Source organism: Mchenga conophoros, linkage group LG11, assembly GCF_057382185.1.
Source record: "Mchenga conophoros isolate Kocher_MC1m ecotype Shallow Benthic linkage group LG11, M_conophoros_male_GT1.1, whole genome shotgun sequence".
Lineage (NCBI taxonomy): Eukaryota > Metazoa > Chordata > Actinopteri > Cichliformes > Cichlidae > Mchenga > Mchenga conophoros.
Genome location: NC_140536.1, coordinates 10,384,172 through 10,400,216, shown reverse-complemented (window position 1 = coordinate 10,400,216; position 16,045 = coordinate 10,384,172). Strand labels below are relative to the sequence as shown.

Below are 16,045 nucleotides of genomic sequence, written 5' to 3'. Positions count from 1 at the left end.
TGACAGTGTCCATGATGATGCTTCAAAACATCTCTACACCCTTCATTCAGCTTAATACCTTTGTTTTGGTTTTGTATAGAAAAAAAAATCATTAATAAGAAATCTGAGAGTTTTTCAGAAAATAATTCACTTACAGATGGATAATGCCTGCATTTTTGCCGATCTTTCTTCCTTTGTCTTTTTTTTTTTTTGATAGACTCTCCCTTCCACTCTGGAGGGCCCTGGCACTGAGGATGTCTTCGAGGATGTGGAAAACACTCCCAGCTGTCGCTCTGAGAGTGGCTTCACAGAGTTTGTCCAATACCAAGGAGACGTTCCTGAAGAGGCAGAGCACACCCCTCATCCGCACTCCACAGTCAGAACAGGCCGTCGCTCCTCAGGCCCGTGTCATTCTAAACCTCTGGACAAACCAGTCATGCAATGCTGTCTGGAGCACTTCCAGCAGTTTCTCTCCCGCCTCATTACCTTATACATTATCCCAGGGCAGGTGAACAAAGTCGAGGGTCACAGAGGCGAAGTGACACAATCAGGGCTCCTGGTTTCAGAGAGCTCCCAGAATGGTGATCATGCAGAGGTTTGCTCGGGCTCTGGGAGGGTCCAGAAAGAGTGCATTGCTGCCTTCACGGCTGCCTGCCAACTCTTCCTTGAATGCTCCAGTTTCCCCGTCTACATCGCAGAGGGGAATCTCAAGTCTTCACCCAGACAGGAAGAACTGCTTGGTAGGTGCAGTCTATGTTAATAAATGCACGAATGGGTGCATACAGTTGTACATCATTGTAAATAAGAACAAGGAAAGTTTGTTGACACGAATTCATGTTAAGTCTTTAACATGTTTTCTGTCCCTCCTGCATCCATCCAGAGAGTGAGCAGGTCCGGCTCCCGCTGTGGCTCCAGACGCTGATGGATGCCTGTTGCCTGGCCAGTGACTTCAGCCTGCAATGTGTAGCCATATCCCTCCTCATGGACCTAGTTGGGCTTACCCAGTCTGTTGCCATGGTTACTGCTGAAAGTGTGGCATCTGGCGCCAGCTCCGAGTCCACCCAGCCCATGAGTCCAAGCCAGGGTCGAGTGGCTGTAGTCATCAGGCCGCCGCTCACTCAGGGAATCCTAAAGCACATTGCTGACAAGACAGACTTCTTCAAGGTAGAGATCTGGTTCCAGATTGCAGTGGAACTATTTGGCTTTTTTTTTCTTTATTTTTTTTAACCCCATTTAATGTTTTGCTCAGTCGGTGGCTCTGATTTTGTGGGACCAGCTGAATGAGGGAACCCCTCAGCACCATCAGCGCAGTGTGGAACTTTTCTACCAGCTTCACAACCTCGTTCCTTCCTCCAGCATCTGCGAGGATGTCATCAGCCAGCAACTCATGCACAGGGACAAGGTCAGCATAGTGCTCACATTACCAGGCAAAAATCAGATAAAAGAAATCCATGCTGAAGCATGTTTCTGTTTCAGCAAATTCATCTGGAGGCCCACGTTAAATTCTCTGTGCTGTGGCATTTAACGCGAGATTTGAACATCACCAAGTCTTCTCCGTTTAGTCGCACATTTGACAGGTACATGTGAAACTGCTGATCATATGGAAATTGTGCTGATGAAAGTATCCACCATTAGTAGATTTGATGATCCCTTTTTCTTAAATTCCTTTTCTTACCTTTTTTGTCTTACTGTTGTCTTTATCCCTCAGATCTCTCTTCATAATGCTGGACTGCCTGAGCTACTGGGATCCATGTACCAGTGCAGTTGGTCGGGCTTGGCTGAATCAGGTCCTTCAAAGACATGACATTGCCCGGGTCCTCGAACCACTCCTCCTCCTCTTGCTCCATCCCAAGACCCACCGAGTCTCCATTCAGAGGGTGCAGGCGCAGCGCCACTTAGCCCAAGTATTCCCTGAACCGCCTGAACGGGAGCCATCAGAACCCATTTACAACAGAGACTCTGGCTTCTCAGACAGTGAGCACTAACCTTTAACTGTCTTTTTGAACTTTGGCTTCACTTTGGTTCTTTATGTAAATATTCCTTTTATCTCCTCCTTACTTTTCCTTAGACTTCAGTCAGATCCAGAGTGAGAGGGTTGGACAAGAGGATCTCCGAGGTTTGACAGTGGGTGACATGGAGCCATTCTGCCTGACTGTAAACCCATTGAGTGACAGCCTGTCCATAATGAGTCTGAGCAGTGAGAACTTGCATCTAGCTGGTGAATATCAGCCTGCTCACCAACAGGGGGAGCCTCAGAGTTCAGACTCCACTGGTTCTCATTCTTCTACAGTGGAAAATGGCAGCTTTGAGGAACCAGAGGGAGTCAAATGCATGATAAATGGCTCAGACCCACAACCTGGATCCTCAGATGACCCCTCTGAGGATTCTATAGAGGAAGTTGTGTCTTGTGTTTTAGGTGAACTCATCGACAGAGTTCTACAGCTAGTTGATGACGGCTCTCTTGAAGTATCATATCCACCTGAAAACTGGCCCCAAACTGACACTGACAGCACCTCCTCGGATATATCCATTGGTACCCGCCTGGACTCTGGGCTTCCTCATTGTTCCAACCACCAGACTGTGCCGGAGATGTTGGCTGAAGGCACACTGGAATTTCTCACCATCACACCAGCTGTTGCGTCAGTAGACGGACAGCACAAAGAGGGCATTACCCGCCATAGTTCCTCTCCTTCCATTGTCACTTTGCCAGACAGCTCTAACCCGGCCACCCCAGACCACACCCTTCAGGTGGATGACTCTCAGGCCCGCAAACGTAGCCATAGCAGCATCCAGCTTAGCCTTAAAGGGAAAATTATGGAGAAGCTGGCAGACAAGTCTCCAGGGGCAAAGCCAAAGATCAAGAAGATTAAGAGGAAGGAAGAGGAGAGACAGAGGAAGGCAAATCAAGCAGACAAACTGCGCCCACCCAGTATTTTCTTTGGTGATAGTTTAGATCTAGAAAACTGGTACAGCTGCGGGGAAGGTGAGGTGTCAGAGATAGAGAGCGACACAGGCTCTCCCAGCGGGGGCTCTGGGATGACTGTTGGGGGTGTCAGCGTTACAGGACGCAGATCATCCTCTGCCCCACCTCGTTTTAACATCCACCCCCTCTACCAGCACGTCCTCCTCTACCTCCAGCTTTATGACTCTTCCCGGGCACTCCACGCCCTGTCAGCCATTGCAGCCATGCTTAGAGCTGCTCCCTCCGGGTTTGTGAGCGCCATCTCCACCACCAGCATCAACAACACCTACACCCCACAGCTGTCTTTGCTTCAAAACCTCCTAGCCCGTCACCGTGTTTCTGTCATGGGCAAAGACTTTTACTGCCCCATTTCCCAGGACTCCCACTCCCATTCATTCCGCAGTGCCATGTACCTGGAGATCATCATCTCACTCTGTCTCTACTTCCTAAGAAGTTATTACTCTGCTCATGTGCCTGCAGGCCCTCAGGACTTGGCAGGGAACCGGGCCATGCAGTTAACCAGTGTGGAGGTTTTAACTCTCCTTTTCAGCGAGCTAGCCAAAGTCACAGGTGGCTCAGCGAAGGGCTTTGCTAGTTTTATAAGCGATGTCCTCTCTAAGTGCAAAGTTCAGAAGGTGGTTCTACACTGCCTTCTCTCTTCCATATTCAGTGCTCAGAAATGGCACGAACAGAGGGTGGCAGGGGTCAACATGGCCACAGTGGAAGAAGGTCTATCTGAGGACAGCGTTATCAACCTGTCAGAAGACCAGATAGACAGCTGTAGTGCAGTCCAGGCCCAGCTGCTCAGACTGCTGCAGAGTCTTGTTGTGCTTGAGCACAGGGTCCTTCTGCCAGCTGATGAAGGAGCAGAACCTGTAGTAGGAGGGGTAGGAGGTGGAGGGACTGGAGGCAGTGTTGGAGCAGGGTTTGAGATATTGGGTGGGGAAGTGGAGCATGTCAACCCTCAGCAGCCAATGACATCACTGCAGTACCTCCATGGACAGCCTATCACAGCACAGGGTATGTTCCTTTGTTCGGTCATCAGGGCCTTGCATCAGCACCACGCGTGCAAGATGCACCCACAGTGGATCGGACTCATCACAGCCACACTACCCTACATGGGGAGAGTCCTAAGGAGGGTTGTGGCCTCGGTCACTCTGCAGCTGTGCAGGAACCTGGATAATCTTCTCCAGCAGTACCGCTATGAGACCGGGATCACTGACACCAGGTATTAATGTCTAGATGGATCTTGTTAACTATGTAACAGATCAGCAGTACAGTGCATTAAAATGCCATGGCATGGCTTGGTCACCAGAGGGCAGCCTTGACCATCTTATGTAGTGATTCACTTGCAAGTAATTTTCTCTAAAATGCCTCTATAATTGTGTAAAATGTTGTGCTTTTTTGTTCATTTGAAATATTTCATGTTTAAACTGCTTATTCTCTGTGCTTTTTAGACCACAGTGGATGGCTCTCTGCATTCCTCCTGACCTGATTCTGACTTTGCTAGAGGGCGTGACAGCCATCATCCATTACTGCCTACTGGATCCCACCTCCCAGTACCACCAGGTGAGGGCATCATGCACCACATGATTGCAGCAGACTGCATTCTGATACCTCAGTGAACATTTACACAGACTTTACATAGACTCATTTACACAAAGCAATGCCTCCCCTATATTTTAGAATAGTGGTTTCCTTATTTGATACATTAGTGAGGATAATCATAATGAGGTTTTACACATTTTTTGTTTCATTGTCTAAAGCTTTGCAGTATACCAGCATTCAGTGTCTTGCTGTATGTTCTGCTGTTTAGTTACAAGTGAGTGTTGATCAGAAGCACCTGGCTGAGGCTCGATCAGGCATTTTGTCCATCCTCCACACCATCATGTCTTCTGTCACCCTCCTTTGGAGTGTCCTCCACCAGGCTGATAACTCTGACAAGCCAGCTGCTGCCTCTGCTGCTTCCACATCTAACATCAACCTTGGCTCCACTAAGGTATATAAGTTGAAATGTATTCATGGTTGTCTAGTCAGTCTGGTCTCATAGTTAGACTGCTCAAATTGACTGAATTGGGTGAAAGGAGCCTCTAATATTAAGACTTTTAGAAGATTTCCATTAATAGATTTTATTTCAGATAACTTACCTTCAGAAGTGTTTTTTCTTTCACAGATGATCTGAAATGCCTTTGGCATCAGCACAGACACAGAGACCAAGTATCGACCAGAAACTTGAATAATGGAGTTTTATCTTGGTCTTGTTCTCCTTAGTTATCTGACTACTCAAGAGCTGGCTCTATTGATTCTTGGTTTACCCGTTCAACTCATGTGGGAAAGAAGTAGAGCTGTTACAGTGATCTGATTATTTAGTATCTGGTCTGTCGACAGGTCTGGAGCAAGCACTGTAAGTTAATGTGGTGATCTATCCCAGTGAAGTGATGCTGCTCTTAATAGTTGGTTTAAATCGAAACAATGATTTGTAGGCATGAGCAAAGACGCAGTAAATTCTGCAAGTTGGGCCCAGATAAAGCCAGATAGCCTGTTAACCTTGTGTTGTTACCTAACCTGAAGAGTTGCTGCTTGGCTCTATAACTCATAAAGCAATACTAAAACAGAATCTCATTATTGGTGCTTAAGGATTTTCTTTCTGCAGTTATAGATAATTATTTGCCCCTTGCAGATAACATTTCATGTTTTACTGAGGTGGGATGGAAAATGTAATTTCGCAGAGATATCGTGGTGAATCGTATCCTGCAATTGAAATAACTTGTAACTATTACAGGCCCCGAGTCCCTGATGGAGGAATAATTAGGACTAAATAACTTGGTTACTTTTGTAACCGACTTTACATATCCGAAGTGCAAGGCCCAGTTTAAATGTTCTTTAACAGTTTATTGTGTCACTTATATGCTCACTGTGGAAAGTTGCGTGTTATACATATTTGAATATGACATGTGAGCCAAGAACTTTTAGGGAAGTAAACTGTTTGCAGCTGTATCATGGAGAAATCAGAGCTCTGCAAGATAGACTGAAATTATAGGATGTTGATGGTAGAAGTATGGTTAATGTTTGTGCATTGTTCCTGCAGAACCTCCGTCAGCAGATCCTAGAGCTGCTGGGTCCAATCTCCATGAATCATGGCGCTCATTTCATGGCAGCTATAGCCTACGTTTGGAATGAGAGGAAACAGGTCAAGACTCCAGTCAGAAATAAGGTATACACAATTAAAATGTGGACGATTGTCTCAATGCCCCCATTTGAAGCTATTTAAATAACACAAAATATTTTTCCTATTTGCTGTAGTAAATGGAAAAAGTGTGGTTATTTCTAAAAGCATGCTGAAGTTATATATTTTCACATTTGTTCTCTTTCTCTTAATAGGAGTGTTTAACCAGGGTCCAGTATGCCTCAATTTGATTACACTCTTGAAATCATTGTATTTCTTCCATTGAGTCTGAATGACTTTCTTTCAGGTGATTCCTGTAGCCAGTGAAGAGCAGCTGCTGCTAGTTGAACTGGTTCGCTCTGTCAGCGCCATGCGCACTGAGACTGTTATGCAAACAGTCAAAGAGGTCCTGAAACAGCCGCCTGCTATCGCCAAGGACAAGGTTGGTGTTTTGGTGTTTGTTGCTCAAGCCAGTCTTTATCTGTTTTTGTCTCACTTCTAAATTTTGCATAACAATGCTAGGACAGGAATGTACTCGTGTGAATATCAAGAGACTATTATGATTTATGTCAGTAAAAATGAAGAACTGTGGTAATTGTTGCCATGATTTTCTGCTTCAGAGGCTTTACAGTTTGTTTTAGAGGGGCGCTTTTTAATTTTGATACCTTTTCTCATAGGATAACTTGAAGTCTTTCAGTTAGAGTTCAGTCATTACAATAACTGTTTTTTCTGCTTTCCAGAAGCACCTCTCTCTAGAGGTCTGCATGCTGCAGTTCTTCTATTCTTATGTCCAGAGGTGAGTACACAGCTTCTCACATAATTCTATAATTAGACACCATATCTGTTGAATTCCGATATACATAGAATACACTCTTTCCTTGTGTGTATAATTACAACAACTAACCACTCTGAATTTATGATGTTGCCTCTTTCTGTGTTAGGATTCCTGTTTCCAGTTTGGTTGATAGCTGGCCATCTCTGTTGGCACTGCTGAAGGACTCTATACAGCTGGGCCTGCCCGCTCCAGGACAGTTTCTCATATTGGGGTACGTTTCTCTCCTGGGTGTTACAGTAGTCCAGTAAACATAAACTGAGTAAACAGTGGTATGATTCACTTTGCTTTGTCATTCTTTGTATAAAGCTGTTTTCTGTGTTTCTGTCCAGTTTAGCTCTAGAAGGCTTTTATTTTGAAATAGTTAAAGAAAGTCTTAATGCTATAAATTTAACAGGGCAAGTAGAACCAGTTATACTAAGCAAACAAGATACAGCTTACTCTGATAGAGTCCTGCTTCAACAAAATGTCTCTTTTATTTTGTAACTGGGGTAAATAAAGGTCTCTGTCAGGATTTTCCAAAATACAGTTTTTAATTTTAACTTATTTAATACCTTTGCTCCTTTGTTTTTCTTCTCCAGAGTTCTAAACGAGTTCATTTTGAAGAACCCTAATCTGGAGAGCAAGAAGGACCAGAGAGAGCTGCAGGTAGGTACTGCAGCCAGATTGTAGATAATAATGTGACAAGTCCATGCTCTACAGACATGCCGGATTATAACGTGCTGGATACAATCAAATTAAGCACAACAAGAACACTGAGGGAATCAAAATCATTTGTATGTTCAGGACGTGACCCATAAAGTGGTGGAGGCTATTGGGACGATTGCAGGCTCCTCGTTGGAGCAAACCACGTGGCTGAGGAGGAACCTGGAGGTGAAACCTTCTCCTCAGATCGTTGTGGATGGAACCAACCTGGAAGCTGATGTAGAAGGTGCGCTGCCTGAACTTTACGATCATACATGAAAAGGCTGTTAGCTATGTTGCTTGATAGTCACACTAAACATGTCTGGCCTTGACACCAACTACATTCTCTGCTTCTGCCATGGATGGTTTAATGTGTTTCTTGGTTTTCCTTTTCACGTCTTGATTTTTTTTTTTTAAAGATGATTTCGGTAATTCTGTGAATTCAGATAGCAGAGTCATAAATGTAGCTAACATTTTCGGGTTTAATCTGAATGCCAGACAATAATTCTTAACGTAACTCAGCTCAAGCAAAGCACGTATAAACTTGTGTTCACAGGAGCTAACATGTCTGAAAACATGTGAAATGTGAATAGTTTTGGGGTGCTTCAGCGTGGATGTGTTATTATCTGTTGTGTAGCTGCTGCTAATGTTTGGTATGTGTGTTTTGTAGATTTAATGCTCACAGTGATGGAGGCCTCCAGCTTCACTCCATCAGTGTACAGTGTGCACGCCCTCACGCTATTGGCCGAGGTAAAACACCTGAGTGTCTGTGACTCAGTTCAACCCTGTCTTTGTTTCTCAAGCCATCAGTCAGTGCCATCAGTCATTCCACTGTTCGTCTTGATTATGCTTCAAACTGCTCTCGCTCATATTTACCAGCAATGTTTAGGCCTGTCGTTATCAAGCACACCCCCACGGTCCATCTGAACTTCTTAGAGCTGATTTATAACCACCTCTCAAACTCTTAAACCATTATTAATGAACCAATAAATTCATGTGCTGAGTTAAGTGTTATGCTTTGGAGGAGGTGGATAATTGAAATCGGTGGCCACCTCCAATGTTTTGGCTGTTTTAGCTCAGAGTGGAGCTCATTACGCAGATATTGCCCATGCTTCATGGATGCAGTTTATAGATGGATGGATGCATATAAGGCAGTTCATCAAATATGTCCTGCACTGCAGTCTATGCATCTGGTAGCTGGTGAGTAGTGTGATGGTCATTTCTTATTTTTCACTCTTTGGATAAAAGTACCTAATGGCAGAAAGAATGTGACAAAATGTGGAGTGTACATGACTTTTGTGAAAAACACATTTATTTAAGCAAAAAGAAAGTTAGTATGCAGTCAAATATGTATCATATCAGTAACATGTTTGATGTGTGATGTGGTTTGTAAATAAAGAGCCAAAGAGCGGGAAACTGTGCGAGAAAAGAGCGCTGTTTAGCATGCTACTATGTCCAAAACCTTAATATGCACAAATGAATGAGAAACTTACTGTTTCAAGAAGAATATTAAGGTGTGCAAGCACTGGAAACTATGACAGCATAAAAAACGCACAATGCAGTGGTTGGATGGTGTTCAAGGATGCTTCAGTTTAAGTCTCTTTGGTGTGATGTGGTTTTTACAACTTCTTTTGGAAGCATCACTCAGCAGTTAATTGAGCAGTCATTTTAAAGCATTATCATAATCAACTTTAACTTCTGTACTCATCAGAACATGCATGTTATTTAAAAATGTTTGCTCACCTGGGTGGATATCCCCCCCGTCTCTGTCTTATGGCTTTTTTTTTTCCTACAACCAAACAACACAGGAAGCAGGTGTTGAGGCTCAGTGGCCGCAACTATCTGCTCTCTACTTTTGAAAAATGTTGCTTGGTTTTGTCCCATTTACTAAGATTTTGATGTAAACAACACAATGAATGTTGGCTGTATCCGCCAGGTGCTGGCTCATCTGTTGGACATGGTGTTCTACAGTGATGAGAAGGAGAAGGTGATTCCGCTGCTGGTTAATATCATGCACTACGTAGTTCCCTACCTCCGCAACCACAGGTGTGGATGAGCTTCTTTGTATTGTGTGCTGCTTTTGTCCTCATTGAGAAATAACACTATGTAAATTCTTCTTTAAAAAAAAAAAAAAAATTTAGTAATGATAATCAATAATAAAACGCATTGAATGTCTGCATGGATGCTTCACATCCTGGTCATTCCTAATTTTTCTCTGACAGCGCTCACAACGCCCCCAGCTACCGGGCTTGTATCCAACTGTTGAGCAGTCTAAGTGGGTATCAGTACACCCGGCGTGCCTGGAAGAAGGAGGCCTTCGACCTCTTCATGGACCACACCTTCTTCCAGATGGACTCCTCCTGCGTCAGCCAGTGAGTAGGAAGGAGAGGAAACTAACTGTGTGTGGGTGAAGACTTGTACAGCTGTAATGCAAGTTATTACAAGAGAGAAATGCACTTAAGAGATCACAATTGAAGGGGGATAGAATTATAAACAAAGACACTTCATCTACATAAGAGAGAGATTTTAAAGTAAAAGCTTCACTATGTTTAGTTTTGCATCTGTTGCCAAATATAACAAAGCTGTGCTTGTAGAAATTATTCCATAATTTTCCTCATTTTTGCAGCTGGAGAGCGATCATTGACCACTTGATGACTCATGACAAGACCACATTCAGAGACCTCATGAGTAAGCTAGTTTCCCTATTAGAATTTGGAGATGTATCACTGGGTGCAGTCACAGATCATTTATCAGACCACTCCCCCCTCCCTCCACTTACTGACGGCTCAAAACATTCTAATATGTTACAGATATTAAAAGCTAAAAGACTGTGGCAGGTGAAGTAATAACACGTCACATTTGTGTGTGTGTGTGTGTTCCTGTTAGCTCGGGTGGCTGTAGCCCAGAGCAGTTCCCTGAGTCTGTTCACCAACAGAGATGCTGAGCTGGAGCAGAGGGCCATGCTGCTTAAACGTCTGGCCTTCACCATCTACAGCAGCGAAGTGGACCAGTATCAGAAATATCTGCCTGACATACAAGGTAACCTCACACAGAAAACACCACTCTGAAGTTCCTTAATATTATCTGTCGCCTGAAAGCCCAGCTGAAGTTATTAGGTATTTTTTCTTCTAACGTGTGTGTCCACAGAGCGTCTCGTGGAGAGCTTGCGTCTGCCTCAGGTGCCCATCCTTCATGCTCAGGTGTTCCTGTTCTTCAGAGTGCTGCTGCTGCGCATGTCACCTCAGCACCTCACCTCTCTGTGGCCCACCATGATCACTGAGCTGGTTAGCAATACAGGCTACATAAAATCTGACCCCTGCTGCAGCTGTGCCTGTGTTTTACCCAAACTGATGCACTCACACATTTGTATGTTGCAGGTTCAGGTGTTTCTACTGATGGAGCAGGAGCTGACAGCAGATGAGGACATATCAAGGTATACAATGTCTTGTTATAACAAACTGGTCTGTGATGGTAAATGTACATCACAGACAACTCACTCCTGTCTTCCTGTTTTTTTGTTTTTTAAACAAAACCCTGTTCACCTGTAGGACATCCGGGCCATCTGTGGCTGGGCTAGAGACCACCTATTCTGGAGGGAACGGCTTCTCCACCTCCTACAACAGTCAACGCTGGCTCAACCTCTATCTCTCTGCCTGCAAGCTTCTGGATCTGGCCTTGGCGCTGCCTCCCGAGAGCCTGCCTCAGTTTCAGATGTCAGTACAGACACTAGCTTGCATGTCATCATCAGGGACTCAATAACAGACATACAGTGGGGCAAAAAAGTATTTAGTCAGCCACCGATTGTGCAAGTTCCCCCACCTAAAATGATGACAGAGGTCAGTAATTTGCACCAGAGGTACACTTCAACTGTGAGAGACAGAATATGAAAAAAAAATCCATGAATCCACATGGTAGGATTTGTAAAGAATTTATTCGTAAATTAGGGTGGAAAATAAGTACCGTATTTCCCGGACTACAAAGCGCACCTGAATATTAGCCGCACAAGCTAAAATCAGGGGAAAATCCTGTTTTGTACATACATTAGCCGCACCTGACCAAAAGCCGCAGGTGTTTCAATATTGACTCATCATATGTAAGAGAATATGCACAAAGGGAATTGTCAGGAAAGAGATGGCTGTTTGGAGACACACCCCTTTTATTAATATTTTGAAAAACAAGTTATGGGTACATATTTGCACATGTGCTGTGCTTCATAAATGAGTAACAAATGTATTACATAACAATAACCTACAGCACACCAGAAAAATAGATTCGGCCTACCTTTTAGGCTCAGGTGCAGTGACACGGCTTTAACAAGAAGAAAAGTCAGTCATTCACCACCATCTTCCTGCGCTCTAAAACCACCAAAGTCCTCTTCTCCAGTGTCGGAAACGAACAGGCTCAGGATGGCTTCGTCATCCACTCTCAGCTTCTTTCCTTCGTTGTCACTTTCAAAACCAAAGAAATCCTCATTGTCATTGTCAGTGTCGGAGTCGAACACCCTCTGAAGGGCCGTGGCGGTGTCCTCCTCTTCATCATGCAGCAGTCCAGCCCTTCGAAATCCGTTGGTGATCGTGGATGTTTTCACACTTTTCCACGCTGTCAGGATCCACCGGTGGAGTTGAGCACAACTTGCTTTTCGCAAGTTTATCGCCGCTCGTCATCCACGACTCCCGCTGAACGCGTAGCGCTACTTTGAAGTTTGTTTTTCGCGCTACTTGTACGGCACTATGTTGCCTGGCGGATGGACATGTGACCAACATACCACTCTTGAACCCCGATCCTTCCGCCAGGCAACGTAGTGCCGTACAACAGCGGAACAAACAAAACAAATCGTCTTACGATATCACAAAAATCATGGACAATCTATAGAAAAGCCGCACCTGACTAAAAGCCGCAGGGTTCAAAGCTTGTGCAAAAAGTAGCGGCTTATAGCCCGACAATTACGGTATTTGGTCACCTCAAACAAAGAAAATCTCTGGCTCTCACAGACCTGTAACGTCTTCTGTAAGAAGCTTTTCTGTCCCCCACTCGTTACCTGTATGAATGGCACCTGTTTGAACTCATCATCTGTATAAAAGACACATGTCCACAGCCTCAAACAGTCAGACTCCAAACTCCGCCATGGCCAAGACCAAAGAGCTTTCGAAGGACACCAGGAAAAGTATTGTAGACCTGCACCAGACTGGGAAGAGTGAATCTGCAATAGGCAAGCAGCTTGGTGTGAAAAAATCAACTGTGGGAGCAATCATCAGAAAATGGAAGACATACAAGACCACTGATAATCTCCCTCGATCTGGGGCTCCACGCAAGATCTCATCCCGTGGGGTCAAAATGATCATGAGAACGGTGAGCAAAGATCCCAGAACCACACGGGGGGACCTGGTGAATGACCTGCAGAGAGCTGGGACCAAAGTAACAAAGGTCACCATCAGTAACACACTACAACGGCAGGGAATCAAATCCCGCAGTGCCAGACGTGTTCCGCTGCTGAAGCCAGTGCATGTCCAGGCCCGTCTGAAGTTTGCCAGAGAGCACATGGATGATACAGCAGAGGATTGGGAGAATGTCATGTGGTCAGATGAAGCCAAAGTAGAACTTTTTGGTATAAACTCAACTCGTCGTGTTTGGAGGAAGAAGAATACTGAGTTGCATCCCAAGAACACCATACCTACTGTGAAGCATGGGGGTGGAAACATCATGCTATGGGGCTGTTTTTCTGCCAAGGGGACAGGACGACTGATCCGTGTTAAGGACAGAATGAATGGGGCCATGTATCGTGAGATTTTGAGCCAAAACCTCCTTCCATCAGTGAGAACTTTGAAGATGAAACGAGGCTGGGTCTTCCAACATGACAATGATCCAAAACACACCGCCCGGGCAACAAAGGAGTGGCTCTGTAAGAAGCATTTGAAAGTCCTGGAGTGGCCTAGCCAGTCTCCAGACCTCAACCCCATAGAAAATCTGTGGCGGGAGTTGAAAGTCCGTGTTGCTCGGCGACAGCCCCAAAACATGACTGCTCTCGAGAAGATCTGCATGGAGGAATGGGCCAAAATACCAGCTACTGTGTGTGCAAACCTGGTAAAGACCTATAGTAAATGTTTGACCTCTGTTATTGCCAACAAAGGTTATGTTACAAAGTATTGAGTTGTATTTTTGTTATTGACCAAATACTTATTTTCCACCCTGATTTACGAATAAATTCTTTACAAATCCTACCATGTGGATTCATGGATTTTTTTTTTCACATTCTGTCTCTCACAGTTGAAGTGTACCTCTGGTGCAAATTACTGACCTCTGTCATCATTTTAAGTGGGGGAACTTGCACAATCGGTGGCTGACTAAATACTTTTTTGCCCCACTGTAATTTGTTTAGGTAGAAGTGTGTGCCTGTGTGTCAGTATTTGAGATGTGGAAGGGTACATTGTGATAATTGATTATGTGAATTTCACTCCTTTAAAGCTGTTCTGAGTCAATCTGAGTATGTCACGCCTCATTACAGGTATCGCTGGGCCTTCATCCCAGAGGCGTCAGACGATTCGGGGTTGGAAGTGAGACGTCAGGGGATTCACCAGAGAGAGTTTAAGCCCTACATTGTCCGACTAGTGAAGCTGCTGAGGAAACGAGCCAAGGTATCTCATCTTCTCTTGTCTGCACAGGTTATTAAATAATGAAGATAAATGAGTGCCTTTTACAAAGAGGAAAGTGCTTGTTAAAAGAGGCTGTTTTGCAAATTGTAGTTTTTGCGGGTTGGCAGGTGAATATTCAGCTTCAGTAAATTATTTGCCTCCTCCTCATAGAAAAACCCAGAAGAGGACTGCTCCACCCAAACCCTGTCCTGGGAGCCAGGTCACCTAATGCTGACCCTCTACGTGATCCGCAGTATGGAGCAGCTGCTGCCCTTCTTCAACTTGCTCAGCCAGGTGTTCAGCAGCAAGGCCAGCAGCCGCTCAGGCCCCGCCTACGCTCACAACCGCACAGATGCCTCTTTCCCCAGCCACAAGGAGGGCCACAAACTGGAGAGCCAGAAAGTGTTCTGGAGTCGAGCTCGACAAAACATTGAGGAGATGGTTGAAAAAGACTTTCTAGAGGGGCTCATCAAGACGTGAGGTCAAAACAAGCGGAGGGAGAGGGAACTAACACACAACTGATCAACACTAGTGAACCTCAACCTGTACATTAAAAAAACTATATGGGACTATAAACTTGGGGAGGAGTTTGTACATTCTTTTTTTTTTTTTTTTTTTTTTATAATGATTTTTCTTTTAAAAGCTACTTTATTGATTTTAATTATTTGTATATATGGAGCAGCTTTGATGACTTTCAACATTTCATGTGAGTCCTTTAGGATAAAGTGAAAATGCTGTGCCATTCCATATCGATGTGACTTAATAAAGATTTCTAATGAGAAGTTTACATCAGCTATGTTGTTCTCTTTCTAAATATTAAGAAAGAACTTACACTACGCCCCTGCCATTCAGTCTAAGTCTCTTCAGTCTCTTCTCCATTCTCATCTGAGCAGGTGTAGACTGTGTATAAAAGATAGACAGCCACTACCCCATTGCCCGTTGGTTTCCACATTAGCTTTGTCGTCATCGGAATCTTGTTTTTCTGGAGCCAGCCATGACTACAGTTACTCAAAAAGGGTCGAGTCCTAAGTTATCAGCTGATGCTAGAGAACATAGAAAAATGTGTGAGCGCAATACACAGACACACCTACCTGCTGTTTAGTGCAGTAACGGGGTAATAAAATACTAGAAAATGCCTAAAACCAAAACTGAAGCAAAGACTTCTCTACTGCACAGAAAGCCATTCTTGTCAGATAATTCCATTTAAGATGCAAAGCAGCGACACCACAAAGGCAGTCAAGAGGTCAGTTTGTCTCTGAGATGACCATATCAGTATGGACTTTAGATGGTACCCTTTTAAGTTCCTGTTGGTCAACTCCACCTACATTGAGTAGACACTCAGCAGGAGAGGAGCAAAACAAACATTGTCTGCAAGGGAGTCCTAACAACAGTAGCCTGAGCAGCTACGTACAGTGGCTTGCAAAAGTATTCGGCCCCCTTGAACTTTTCCACATTTTGTCACATTACAGCCACAAACATGAATCAATTTTATTGGAATTCCACGTGAAAGACCGATACAAAGTGGTGTACACGTGAGAAGTGGAACGAAAATCATACATGATTCCAAACATTTTTTACAAATAAATAACTGAAAAGTGGGGTGTGGGTAATTATTCAGCCCCCTGAGTCAATACTTTGTAGAACCACCAATTACAGCTGCCAGTCTTTTAGGGTATGTCTCTACCAGCTTTGCACATCTACAGACTGAAATCCTTGCCCATTTTTTCTCCAGAGTAGTCTGATTTGATAACTGAGAGATGAGCGCTGTCAGATGGGAGAGAGGTCACAGCTGT

General features: G+C 44.3%; 1 protein-coding gene across 3 annotated transcripts in view; it reads left to right on the top strand.

The window, feature by feature from the left end:
* Positions 1–15,039, top strand: part of dop1a (DOP1 leucine zipper like protein A) — a 31,881-nt gene extending 16,842 nt beyond the window's left edge. For all 3 annotated transcript variants that reach the window (XM_085290855.1, XM_085290856.1, XM_085290854.1), the window contains 24 exons: positions 197–719; positions 860–1,143; positions 1,229–1,381; positions 1,456–1,556; positions 1,688–1,953; positions 2,048–4,169; positions 4,399–4,510; positions 4,758–4,940; positions 6,030–6,155; positions 6,415–6,549; positions 6,848–6,903; positions 7,049–7,153; positions 7,521–7,587; positions 7,726–7,870; positions 8,294–8,373; positions 9,560–9,669; positions 9,846–9,995; positions 10,250–10,311; positions 10,510–10,662; positions 10,771–10,907; positions 11,001–11,056; positions 11,172–11,336; positions 14,126–14,255; positions 14,424–15,039. In XM_085290855.1, coding sequence (XP_085146981.1) covers positions 197–719; positions 860–1,143; positions 1,229–1,381; positions 1,456–1,556; positions 1,688–1,953; positions 2,048–4,169; positions 4,399–4,510; positions 4,758–4,940; positions 6,030–6,155; positions 6,415–6,549; positions 6,848–6,903; positions 7,049–7,153; positions 7,521–7,587; positions 7,726–7,870; positions 8,294–8,373; positions 9,560–9,669; positions 9,846–9,995; positions 10,250–10,311; positions 10,510–10,662; positions 10,771–10,907; positions 11,001–11,056; positions 11,172–11,336; positions 14,126–14,255; positions 14,424–14,732 — 5,730 coding nt within the window. In that variant the 3' untranslated portion in view covers positions 14,733–15,039. The remainder of the gene's footprint in view (positions 1–196; positions 720–859; positions 1,144–1,228; positions 1,382–1,455; positions 1,557–1,687; positions 1,954–2,047; positions 4,170–4,398; positions 4,511–4,757; positions 4,941–6,029; positions 6,156–6,414; positions 6,550–6,847; positions 6,904–7,048; positions 7,154–7,520; positions 7,588–7,725; positions 7,871–8,293; positions 8,374–9,559; positions 9,670–9,845; positions 9,996–10,249; positions 10,312–10,509; positions 10,663–10,770; positions 10,908–11,000; positions 11,057–11,171; positions 11,337–14,125; positions 14,256–14,423) is intronic.
* Positions 15,040–16,045: the final 1,006 nt, after the last annotated feature.